At 34.4% G+C, this 13,492-nt stretch overlaps 1 protein-coding gene across 2 annotated transcripts; it reads left to right on the forward strand.

The window, feature by feature from the left end:
- The first annotated feature begins 10,059 nt into the window (after window positions 1–10,059).
- LOC128996199 (uncharacterized) lies at window positions 10,060–13,149 on the forward strand. 2 transcript variants are annotated; one of them, XM_054421341.1, is made up of 3 exons: window positions 10,060–10,108; window positions 11,565–11,643; window positions 12,857–13,149. In XM_054421341.1, exons 1-3 carry the CDS (start codon window positions 10,067–10,069, stop codon window positions 13,087–13,089), a joined length of 354 nt encoding a protein of 117 aa, XP_054277316.1. In that variant the 5' UTR covers window positions 10,060–10,066; the 3' UTR covers window positions 13,090–13,149. The 2 variants fall into 2 exon arrangements, with proteins under 2 accessions (XP_054277316.1, XP_054277317.1); XM_054421342.1 differs by having other exon boundaries at window positions 12,860–13,149.
- Window positions 13,150–13,492: the final 343 nt, after the last annotated feature.

Consider the following 13,492-nt stretch of genomic DNA (forward strand, 5'->3'; position numbering starts at 1 on the left):
ACTGTGAGGACGTCCACACAATTTTCCACACGGATTCTTTTTACTTCATAAAAAAAACAAGATTAATCTTTTATTTGAGGTTAGAAAGAACCTATCATTTTTTTCAGCCGAGTGCCTTGATGTCCACATAGTATGGTTGAAAACCCACGTCCACACAAGTATAGGTATGGTGTTTACGTGCGTGTGCGTGTGTCTGCCTGCTACTCAGTAACGCCAGAACCACTGCACCAATTTAAATAATATTTCGTATGGAGGTATCTTATACATCTGGTTAACATATAGGAACTCTAACATATAGAGTTAACATATAGATAACTCTTATTAGAATGGCTGACCGAGCTGGCCTGTAAACAATTAATATAATTCATCGAATTGGTCAGCGCTAAAATAGAACCAAAACTCAATATACCTAAAATTTAATTACAATTCTTAAAAAGTATCAAGTTATTTCAAGATACGTATCAAGTTCAACGGAATATTCAAACAAATTAGTGACAAAACATAAATTTTAGTTTTTGTAAAAGATTAAGAAAGGCAAGGAGAAATATTTAAATATTTAAAATTTAGTTACTTAAAAGAGAGTTTCAAAGAATAGCAATTTTTTGAAGATTTACATATAACTAGTACAAAGTTAATTCAACACAAGATAGCATGAGAATTGGAGTGAGTCTAGGAAACATCATTCTTACTGTGGTTCTGTTATTTTATTGGCAAACATTTACAAGTTGTAGACCATACCAGTCACTCAGATCACATCTAGAATAGTCTTGCTTCGACCTTTACATCAAGACATTTGCTTTCCATGGAATATTTTCATCAAACACAGATCAGATTCAGTCAGATTCTAGACTTTCGTCGAATTCTTTCTAAAGTGTTGTATACTACAACTGTACGGTTGTGCGCCATACCATTTAATGACGCGCATGTGTTTGCAATTATCTTACTTGATGTCAATGTTGTGTTCGTACTTGGTTAGAAAGTAATAGTCAGAGACGTTAAAAATTTCATACTCCATCGAAGTGAATATATTTTATCGCAGATGAATGATTCACATGCTAAAACTTGAGTAAAATGTTTACTTAATAATTTGTCCCTTTTATTAATTAATTACAGTATAGGGAAAAAGGTATTACCGTAGGTCTCATGGTAACAAGACCTAGGTCCGGGACCAATTTACTTTTTTTCATTTTGAGGTCATCATAGGCCAAAAACACCATTTGCTTAAATTCGTATACATATGTATGGTTACATATATAAATGTTTGTGTGTGTGTATTTGTGTATAAGTGTAGATTACACACTGGCTCTGTAGAACCGGTTCTGTTCTAATCATATAGACTAAGCTACCTCCACCTACCAAGCGAGCACCGAACGCGTTAGCGAGGACGGGGAAACAGCTGATTTCATGTTTTTAGTTGCCACAATGTCTGATAGATATGACTAACTTAGACATACATCAGCCATCAGTGGTAGCACCAGTAGCCTATTACTGAATTTTATTCTATACAGGTTGCGACAGATCTATGCAATGGAGAAAAACTTAAGGTTGAAATACCCCCATTGCAGAAAACCTGCCAACTAAGCGAATTTCCATTGGTCTGAATTGATTTTCAATGAAATCTATTTAAATAATATTTGGCTTAATGCGATCTTAGGTTTGCTGCTAAAATGAAACTAATAAAGTGGTTTTTTTTTTGTAAAATATTAATAGCTTCGTAGAAAATAAATAAATTCGCCAAGTTTGATCAAAATATATCCATAAAAAAGCAAACTACAACATTTTAAAATATTCTTCATAAGAATAAAATGGGATTTTTAAATTTGCAATTCTTGGAATTTTCTCCGTTACCAATAACCGTACAAAAACACTATGATATACTAAATTATTTGTTTTTAAACTCTTTAAAAAGGTCTATAGATAAATTTTGATATTCTGTGTGTTAAGGGTCAAAAATGAGAAAAACAATTTTTATACCCCATAAAACCCCCTTCCCATGGTCCGGTCATGCTGGTTCTCAAACTCATTTAAGTTTATCCTGCCTTACCTATTTTAAACAAATTGAATCAAAATCTGAAAAATATCAAGTTATCGTGTTCACGGACACACACAAATATATATAGTTCTGTTCACATTTTTTATATACATATTTACAAATTTGAACGAATTGGCCTCTGAATTGGCTCTTGGCCTCTGAGGACATCAAAATGGAAAAGTAAATCGGTCCCGGGCCTAGGTCTTAATGTACCACTTATTGTAATAGCCTCTTCCCTATAGGGAAATTCGTTAAAACGTGTCTACTAGCTTGCATGACATATAATAGTAATTTTTTGACAATTGGGCACAATTCTAGACGTTAAAAATGTCTTTATAAAGTCACCAAATGGCTTTTAGGAGATACTAGCTGTGTGCCCGTTCTACGCACGGGGATCTTATTATAGTCAGTTAAAACCTCTGTTACAATCACCCACTGCAGTTGTGATTTTTTACTTTACACTTTACACAACCGCCATTGAAGCGCCGTCAATGAGTGGAACCTTGTTTCTAAGCTATTTGCGACGATCATTAATAAATTTAAGTTTCCCAGCCGTATACAACACTGATTCAATATCTTCTTTCTGGTTATCAAAACTCCAGAAATAGTCTACAGTATTTTTTTTTATTTTTTTATTCATGAATGCAGTTCGTAATAGTTAAATTCTTAAAATGTCTACTTGCTCACGACAAATAACTTGTGAAATGGTAGGTTTTTAAACCTTTGGACACATTTATCGACATTAATAATGGTTTCAGAAAGTCAGTAAACAGCTTTTAGGAGGATAAGGCCATAGTCTACAGTATGTTTTGAAATTCGTGAATACAAGTCATGGTTTAATTTTTTTAATGCCTACTTGCCTATGAGAAACAACAGGTGAAATGGGAGTTTTTGGACAATTGCCACAGGCTTAGGCGTTAAAAATGGCTTTCGAAACTCACCAAACGGCTCTGAAAATTCTAAATTCTCACCCCCCCCCCCTCCCAAACAACCCGGAAGACTTGACAAGGTCATAGATTCGCCACTGTGCACCATGGAGAAGAATATTTATCTATATGTTTTTAACCAACATGGTTACTTAGCAACCCATAAGGAAAGTGTGAAACATGTTTACTGTCAATGTCACAGGTGTTGATAACAAATATTCGTTGATTAATCTTGGCAGACGTCATACCGTTTAACCTGCCAACCGTTGACTGACAAATTACGTAAAAATGTAGGCCTAGCGTCACTTAAAATGTGTGGATTATTGCATCTCTGGAAAATAACATGTTAACTGAAACTGTATCCAATACGTTTGTTTTCAACACAGCTTCCAAATGCCAAAAACGAGTAGTTTTTTAAGTTGTTTCTTAAAGTTTTTTTTTCTAAACCTACAACATTAGATCACCCTCACTCACAACCAAGCCTAATCAAACCTTGTAGTTCCTGCAAGGGCTATAGTATAACCCTTAAATATTTAAAATTATTAACTTTTTCCAAAGCCTTACAAATACAACAATAATTAACTCAAAAGTAAGTGTTGCTTTGTAAACAGCCAAAACCATGGTGGAAGGAAGCCAAAACGGTGGTATTTAAAATTTACTTGGTAACAATGAAAAGCAGGTGAATGAATATGCATAACCTTTGATTTGCAGCCGTTTATTATAAGACCTTAATCATGGCACCATTCTAACAAAGTTATTTATTGCACACTGCATATCTACTTCAGCCTCTATAATGTCTTTCTTGGCAACCACAATAGCAGTTGCTTCTGCATACATATATTTATTAGCTTTTTTAATATAATTGGGAAGAGTACTTGTATAATATATAATATATGTCCACGAATACTTCATTTAGGAACACCTGACTCAAGTTCTACTTCTTCAATGTGTGGTCAGAGCTGGAACACTGGTTTGTATAATAGTAGTTTACGCAGCGATCATGTAAGTATAGTCTTTACGACATAAAGGTAAGCCCTACCCGAGCCTTGGCGAGTGCCAATCTCTACGAGTGTCGTAAAGATTAACTAATAGTGTAGTAATTTTAAATCAAAATTTCCCCATTACCTAAAAAAACTCTTATAAGCGTAAAACTTGGTACGTATATTGAATTTTACTTCCGGAATAACATACTAAAAGTCCTCAAAAAAAAACTTGTGCTATGGCCGCCATCTTGGAAAATAGCGCCCAAAAACCAGTTTTTCCCCGATTACTCAAAAACTATTCATCCTATAAAAAACATTAAATGTAGAAAATGTTCACCAAAGAAAGAGCTACAGCCTTTGTACAAGGCATATTTCGATATAATTAACCGTTTAGCCATAAAATGCAATATTTAGAAAAAAAATTTGAAAATTCGTAAAAACACATTAATTGTCGTTAAAAAAGTTTTTAAAAATCATCAAAAAGATGATTTTTGTTCAGTCAAGTTGCCTTTGTTTTTTGTATTAATTTTACATGTCTTTGTTTTTAACAATCCATCTGTAATTCCCATCATATTACCATATGTTAATTTTCATTGTTGCATTCATTCGTCTCGAATCAACGCTCGTAACATCACGCACTCATTTTTTATACCAAAACCCTCGACTTTTTCCTGTCTAATATAATTACACCGCACATTTTTGGTCCTATCGAGCCGCAGATTATATCTACGAACATTAATGCGACTTTTCTCAAGTTTATTTTCAATGTCTCGGTTGAACGTATTTCATCCATCGTGAAGCCGCCAAGGACAATACCGCATCGCCATTTTGAAATTTTCGTCTACGTCACGAACTCTCGATACAGTCCACACTCCTCTCATTCCAAGTGTTCAACATCGTTATCGTTCTGCTAGTTGCGCTCCGCATTCATAACTTCGACACTTCATTTCGTCTACAACTTCAGCTTCAAACGTCATGTCAAAAGTAAGGTTATGTTTGTACTTCTTCGAAGACAATGAAGACAACTCATCGCATCTCATCGTAAGTTCTAACAATAAATCAATATCAACATGAAAATTATAAAGAACCCCTGATTTTATTCCTCGGTCGTCCTTATCCTCAAATCACTCCACCCATTTACAATATCTCGACTACTTACTACACTCATTGAACGATCTAGGCCTATAACTTTCAAAATGAGATTGTCCACATTTTCTAATAGATGCAAATTGCAATTAAATTAATTAAATACGATCAGTGAGTATATTCAATAATGTCCATCAGAAATAACAGAAGCTCAAACCGCTAAACTTGACCTTTATTTGCACGAAGCTAAAGCAATTTCTGTCAATTTTGAAGCTAACCTTGATAAGCTTCTTGATGTTGATGACGACACTAACGTTTTTTCTGACAATGAAGAAGCTATTTTAAAGCTCCAGAACGACATAACAGAACTATCAATTAACATTCAAACCGAAATCTCTCTTCTAATTCAGAACTTTAATTGTAAGACCTGTTTGAAACTTCATCACACACTCCTACATTTCTTGAAACCTACCAAGCCTATGGCTGATAACAGAAATCACTCCAACCAAGAACAAAAAGAAGCAATAGCAAACTCAAAACCTTCGAAACTGTCAGCTGTAACTCTTGACCATTTCCTTATCAACTTTTCTCTTACAACTAACTGTTCCTGACCCAACAAAGATCTCACCTCTTATTGATAATTTACCTCAAGACATCACCCAAAGCCTATGCTGCCGTTGGAGTCAAAAATATTTTAAGACCCCTCATCAGCGTTGTTTCAAGTGGAACCTCAAGAAAGAAAACCTCAATGTAGACCCTATTTGCTAAAACACGCCAGCTCCTCCTAGCTACAGACCCGCTGGATCCTCATTCAAGACCATCATTCGAAATGTCTTCATACCATTAAGCTGCATTCTTTAAATAATTTTTCAACCCACTCTGGTCTATTCTCATAAAGATTTTATATTTTTTATATTTCTCTTTTGTTGAACCTTGTTGGTTCAAAGGGGGCGGTATGTTCAGTCAAGTTGCCTTTGTTTCATCTATTAATTTATATGTCTTTGTTTTTAACAGTCCATCTGTAATTCCCATCACATTACCATATGTCAATTTTCATTGTTGAATTCATTCGTCTCGAATCACCGCTCATAACATCACGCACTAATTTGTTCTCGTCAGAAATCAACCTCTTTATACCAAAACCCTCGACTTTTTCCTCTCTAATATAATAAATACACCACACAATTTTGTTATTTTAATTTAAAAATTGGAATGTTCTGAACATTTTTCATATCAGTAACATAACTTCTCCTTTCCATTCATATTAGCTGTTATATTTTAAATGGTAAACTGCTGGTGCTTTCGTTTATAGACTACCTTAATAATTCCATACTCAGTTCATTATGGTACAATAATGGGATTTGGTATGTATGTTTTATTTACCTAGTGGAATAACATAACAAAAGCCCTAGTAAAAACACCTATGCATTGGTTATTATTATAGTAAATGGATATTGAAATTTTCCAAAGGATTAAGACAAAACAATTAAGGGTTAATTAACGATTAAGGGTTAATTAATTAATCAAGACATTAGGGTGTTTTTAAAAGAATGTCGGGATTTCAAACAGTCGTTGCTCGGGGACTATCTATACTATTATAAAAAAGAGGTGGTTGCTGTATGTGTGTATGTGTGTATGGGAAAAGTAAACTCAAAAAATACTGGTCGGATTGGGCTGAAATTTGGCATGATGATAGCTCACATTCCCGATTAACATATAGGCATATTCTTATTTCAAAAATCCTTTCGGGCTCCGCCCCAGTGGCTCTGGAGTTTCCCATGTTAACCTTATGAGAAATGGAATTATTGAATCTTAACAGCTGTTTCAATTAAACAAGTTGGTTCTGTTCTATGATGTTCAATAGCATTGAAGTTACAAGGATTACCAACAGGGTGCAGCACTTTTATTTCTTTTACATTTATGACAACAGCTAATTTGCAACCAAAAGGTGAGTGAGCGTAGCGAACGAACTTCAACCTGGAGGCGAGTTAGCGTAGCGAACGAGCTAACCTGAAGGCAAGTGAGCGCAGCGAACGAGCTCCAACTTAAAGGTGAGTGAGCGTAGCGAACGAGCTCCAACCTAAAGGTGAGTGAGCGTAGCGAACGAGCTCCAACCTAAAGGTGAGTGAGCGTAGCGAACAAACTTCAACCAGGACGTGATTGAGCCATGCGAACGAGATAATCTTGAAAATTAAGAAGTTAAACGGGGCAAAGCCCGCGGGTTACAGCTAGTTTAAGATAATTAAATGGTTTGAACGTCAAATTGAAGGGAAAAGAATAAAGTTTTTTCCTCATTATTTGATACAATACAGAATGATTTATTAAAATTAAGATTTTCTTCAATCTTATATTTGAACTGGCAAACAAAGTATGTACGGTTAAGGCGGTCGACGGGTTTATCTGATGTCTTAACTCAATTTTTTTCGGTACAACGACTCTATCTTTTATAGATAACATCATCAAGTGACCAATTTAGGTTTGTTCAACTGAAGACTTCGTCGGGAAATCGGGTTTTTCGGGATTCTGAAGCAGAATTGTTGGATTTCTTTGACTATGTCATCGCTTGTTTTTAGCCGGCTAGGTGAATGTCTTTTCAAAACACTTCGTTGCCATGAAACCCATTAAACCAGCTCTAAGTTTTTTTATCATCAAGTAGATTTAAATTTAGTTTAATTTAGCAATAGATATAAACCATGCGAACCACAGATTGCAATCTGTGTATTCTGTTGTGCAGTAACCGTCGTACTGGCGACTGGCGTCAAGCGTAAAGTCACAATAGCGGCCTACAACCGCGCACCTGTTATGCGCATGCCAAGGCCAAAGTTTCCTCCCTTGCTACAAGGGAAATAAAACCTAGTTATTTTAACTTCAATTTGACGTATAAAACCTTTAGTTACCTTGAATAGTACCCAAACAATTGCCAATTACAAATCCCGGCATTTTTTGAAAAACACCCTTGAGATCAGTGGAACTAGGTTAATATTGTATGTAGTATAAAACCCTTTATAAAATTAACTATTTTTTAATTCAAACAATTATAATTGTATCCTGTTAGATAACTGTTCCAACCTTTTTCATCATCGGACTGAAGTTCTACTACTAGCTTGCCAAGAGTTTCCGCGTTATTATTATGCTAGTTTATTATGGTAGTCTAGCAACAACATTTAACATTTCACAGTAAATATGAATTGAAAGGAGAAGTTGAGTTACTGGTATAAAAATGTTTGAAACATTCCAATGTTTATATTTAAATGATATTTTTTTTATAATTTATTTGAAACTGTTATGGATATTGATGTTTTTCAAAGAATTTTCAAACGGCTATTGCTAAACGGTTAATTATATCGAAATATGCCTTATACAAAATTTGTAGCTCTTTCTTTGCCAAATATTTTTTACATTTCATGTTTTTTTATTTGACAAATAGTTTTTTTAGTAATCGGGGAAAAACTGGTTTTTCCAAGATGGCTGACGTAGCACAAGTTTTATTATCGAGGACTTTTAGTTTATTATTCCGGAAGTAAAATTCAATATACGTACCAGGTTTTACACTTATAAGAAAATTTTTTTGGGTAATTTCTCTAATAAATATGACTAGAGTACTAAGTGCACAATGCAGTTGTCTGCTTGCAATATTGAGTGGAGATAGCATATTGATCCAATACCTTTCCAAATTACCATAACATATAGTTAACGTAAATGGAATGTATAGGCTACTTGCAGTATCATAAGTCAATGTTAGATCTAGTTGTTCACATACATGGAATAGCTATTTGGAGTACCTAAAGTCAATGGTGCATTAGCCTAATTCCGGTGACCATAAACCGGTTATTCATTTTGTATTAAATGCTTGACGATGTGAATGCCAGACGATATTAAATAATCCTATTGTTTTTCACCTCTATGTATTTGTATTGTGCTGGTTTAGATGATTCGTTGACTAACATAAAATGTTACGATTCGTTTGTTTACCTTTGTATTGTTATCTTGCAAATTATGTCATGGGGACAAACACATAAGACCCATGTTAAATTTCTTAAATTCACGTAGAGAAACCTCTTTTGTCCGATTTGTACAATTTCTGATTTAACCTTCCCATTGTTGGTTACTATGACTAAAATTTCAATCGGATCAGACATTCAGGAGGGGTATGTGGAAAGCAAAAGCAGGATTGTGAGCTAGTGAGGACAGTTCGCTCCCAGAGAGCACAGAATAGAAAGGTTCGCTCCGCTCAAGTATGTGAGATGCATTACACAACTTTACCTATAACCGTTTCTTTAATAAAAATCACTATCATAACTTCCACCAGAACTTATGTTTTCATTTCGTTTATACCCTCTCATTGCCACTGATTTTGAGGTTATTGTATTATTAATAACACTGACTTATAGTCCCAACCACTCACTCAGTGTTCATTACCAGGATCAATTAAATTGGTCCTAACAGATAAACAATATACGTAGTAGAATAAAATTACATTTCTTCCTTTCAATTCTTGAACATCATTGGTCCAAACTTGTACTGTTAAGTAACAAAACAATACTGTAAAATAAGTTTATGTAAAAATGAATCTTTTCAATTCTTAGAACTGAATTAAAAAGGCTTGTTTAAAAATCGATCGTAAGTCAAATTTATAAATAGTAAATAAAACTACGCATAATATCACCCGTGAAACATAGTTGACCAATTATATACACTTACATGTTTCAAGATTGTTATATAGACGTATTTTTATAACTTTTTCTAACTTGTATTGGTAAAATTATACTGAAATCAACAAATATTTTTTTACATCTTTATTTTGTATATATTTTTTTATGTAAAGTCTACAAGTGGATAGTCAGATAGTTTAAACAGCCATGTTGCTTGCAAATGACAGAACAGCAATTAACATGACAGTTTGATTGATTGGCTCTAACAACCAATAGGAACGTTACAAATCTGTGTGCGCAAAGTGTTGTGCGCAAAAACGTTCAACCTTTAACGTTCAGCTTTTGAAACAGTTACTTCTCTACAAGTCTTGGAGCCACCAACCACAAATGATTCGTTTGGTACTAGTGTCTGCTTTCATCTTCATCTTGGTAAATATTGCAACCTTAGATTTAAGTTTACTATATATAGAAAAAGAAAAATAAGTTCTTTGTTGTAGTATAACTAAAAGTTAAATAAGAAAAAACATTCCAAGTTTATGAAATGACCTGGGATTAATTTGAAATCGTTCCTATTTATCCATACTTTTTCTTATCTCAGTGATTTATGTGTAAACTTTGATATATTTTTAAGAAGGAATTGCAAAATCTTGTACGGTGGTTTAAATTTGTATACGGATTTGGATAGATTATAGGTTACCTTACTTAACATTAGATGAATTTAAGCAGATGTTTTTGTCTCACCAACGGTAACCCTTCATTCTTCCCTATTCTCGGCTACTTCTGGTATTGTTCAAGTGTTTCGATATCATGTAGCACTTATTATCTCAGACTTGGACTTCCAAGCAGTATACTGCTTTCTGGAATGTTTGTCCGCTTTTTTAATAATGGCAGTAGTGTCCTGCCTTCTAGTTTTATTCGGAGCAAAAAATTCCGGGTATTTACATTTTGAGAATATACATTTTCTGTTCTTTTTTCTGAGTTTCCAGCTTTCTTTATCTTTTATTGAGGTATAGATATTTTTCGTGGCTCTCATTCACACCCTTTGATTATTCTCACAACTCTTTATTATTAATTAATGATCAAATTTATGATCGATACTGTTTGTAAGGGAGGAAATATTGGATGGTATGATTTAATTTAACATAAATAACGTAGTTTTAGACTAGAGTAGCTTATAAGGTTATAAAGCAAAAATTGGTTTATTTTGGATTGCATTTTTCTTCATTGCTGCGGTGTGTATATTTATTAAATCAAGCTAGCTTAACTCACCGCTTTATGGTTATCTGATCTATTTATCCATTCTGATCTTCCAACCGTCATGTATTTCCTATAATTTCGGTTGATTTGTGTCCGACATTATTAGCCTTTTTATCAGGATCATTTTTAGGGTAACTAAACTCTGCAAAAATCGTCACATTATCAGCAAATGCAAGAACATTTCCCCAGTAGTTCTAAAGTGAATAATGCTTTTTTAATTAAGGCAACCTAATAGTCATTTAAACAAAATAAATAGAATAAATTCCACAAAAGTGTTGTTTTCTTACTTAGTTGTTTTCTGTAGCAATTTTACTGATGTCATTTTAGAACCGTCAGGGATGTTTCAACTTAAGAGAGAGAGAGAGAGAGAGAGAGAGAGAGAGAGAGAGAGAGAGAGAGAGAGAGAGAGAGAGAGAGAGAGAGAGAGAGAGAGAGAGAGAGAGAGAGAGAAGCCACCCCTGGATAAAATATATAAAAAATATTTATAAAATTCTAAATTTGTATAAAATTTCAAAAGTGATGCATGTCTAATAGAGACAGGGTATAGAGTAAATATTCAATGACTACTACAGTCGTAGAGAACTGGTTCTTAAACATTTGGTATACTATAGACTTTCCAATATTTCAGGGTTTCTACGAAGCCAAAGGTGTGCCGAATGACCTTTCACTCAAGAATGACGAGACACGTACTCCCTATCGACCAATTGGTAAGTAACTAAACTATTGCAGACATAAAACTACTTTAACAAAATATTATCAAATTATTTCTCCAAGACTTTTTATCCCCGCTAGCGTAATAATAGCGCAGGATCATCAGGATCTAACGGTGAATAACATCAATGGTAGACGAACGACTGAATCAAAACCCAACTCTAACGATAAATTTTCCTTTTTCTCTCACGATTCTAGAAACCCAAAGAAAACCATTAACAAAAGTAGGCTACAATAAATCTACAAAATATACAAACGTGTTAATATATAAATGAATCGAAAATCTCCTACAAAGAAAGTTATACAATCCCTAGTCTTCACAATTGCCTGCTTTACGTATGTGTCCGCAATTTTCTATGTACGCAATCACCTGGGCACCAACTTAAGGGCCCAAAAATGCCAACACCCCCCAGTCAAAGAAATGAAACGGAGGAAGAAAGATCCATGTCGTAACACTTCGGCCCAATAACATTTCCGCCCGAAATCCTCGGATATTGCCTGCGGTCCAACTCTCTACCTGCTCACTAGTAACACTTCGTCCCAAAAAAATATTTTAAAGATCTTCACTTACTGTTTCGGAGGATATTAAAAAAACTAGCAACGCCTAAAAACTAAATAAAGGCATTAGGTTAGGTTTTGTCAGGTTAGATCTTCCGTCGTAATCAAAGGGGTTGGTGGGGGCGAGATTCCAACGATCCCAAAATTATAAAAGCTGGATGGCGTTCCCTCACAGGGTAGTTGCAAAGTATACAGGACATGGTCCTCTTACTAGCTTAACTGCGTTTCTCAACCCTTGTCAAATTTTCGTAGGCCCGAAATGTTAATCTATTAGCTTATTTAATCAACTGTAAAAGCGAGTGTGACGAAGTGTTACTGTTTTTCTAAGAAATTTAAGATTTGCCAATATGTTACTGGCCCGAAGTGTTACTACACCGAAATATCTCTCTCTGTGACACACACACAGATATGCCTTCGAAAACAAAATATTCTGGTCAGGGTTACCCAAAACATGCATTTACACCCAAAACTCAAACACAAAAGTTTTGACAAAAACAATACTTTCTACATATACTATGTAAACGGGGAGAAAGTAAATGTTTGAGGGCTTTCTTCGTGTGTAATTAACAACGTAGGTAGCGCTTGAATCAGTAGAAGGGATATTGATGTTGTTAAATAATTATTATTATTCTATTGTATTTTTTGTTTCAGAAGAAAAAGGGGTAGATGCAGCTTCTTACGGGAGGGTTGTTGAAGGTAAAGAAATTGATACTGCGACGAAGGTTGGGTGGGGTTTGTTAGGGACATATCTAGGAGTCTCTGTGGCGTATACTGTTACGTTGGTTGCTCTTACGGTTCCTCCCTTGGCTGCCGGCGGGTTGGCGTTGTTGGGGCTGGGGACGGCGAATGCAAACTCAGATGCAAACAAAGAACAGCACAATTGACAACAACCGTCGTATACGTAAAAACAAGAAGATTAATTGTTTGTGCCTTTTACTGTGAAAACCTATGACAATAAAATTTATTTAACTAATTAAATATGCTTATTATTTTAGTACCTGTCTTTATTGTACATGAGTATACAGTATTTTACCATAATTTTACCAGTATTTTTTTAATTGAACCAACAATTTTGACAATTGGATTTAGAGTCAATAACCGGAATAAAATGTCGGGAGGATTAAATAAAAATGAATACAAAGTCGTAGGTAATAATATTGTATTCTATGGTGTTAATATCTTCATCTTGATTTCTAGGAAAAGTGTAAAATACTTGAAACTAAGGTAAAATAATTTAAGTATCAATAAAAACATGTTTACTTTTGACCAGTGGCATGATTTGTTAAC

Source organism: Macrosteles quadrilineatus, unplaced genomic scaffold, assembly GCF_028750875.1.
Source record: "Macrosteles quadrilineatus isolate MER2022 unplaced genomic scaffold, UCM_ALF_1.0 Scaffold_6__1_contigs__length_79288215, whole genome shotgun sequence".
Classification (NCBI taxonomy): domain Eukaryota; kingdom Metazoa; phylum Arthropoda; class Insecta; order Hemiptera; family Cicadellidae; genus Macrosteles; species Macrosteles quadrilineatus.

Coding starts and splice junctions, on each gene's coding strand:
- LOC128996199 (XM_054421341.1), top strand. CDS start 10,067: ATGATTCGTTTGGTACTAGTGTCTGCTTTCATCTTCATCTTG. Junction 10,109..11,564: donor CTGCTTTCATCTTCATCTTG/GTAAATATTGCA, acceptor CCAATATTTCAG/GGTTTCTACGAAGCCAAAGG. Junction 11,644..12,856: donor TACTCCCTATCGACCAATTG/GTAAGTAACTAA, acceptor TTTTTGTTTCAG/AAGAAAAAGGGGTAGATGCA.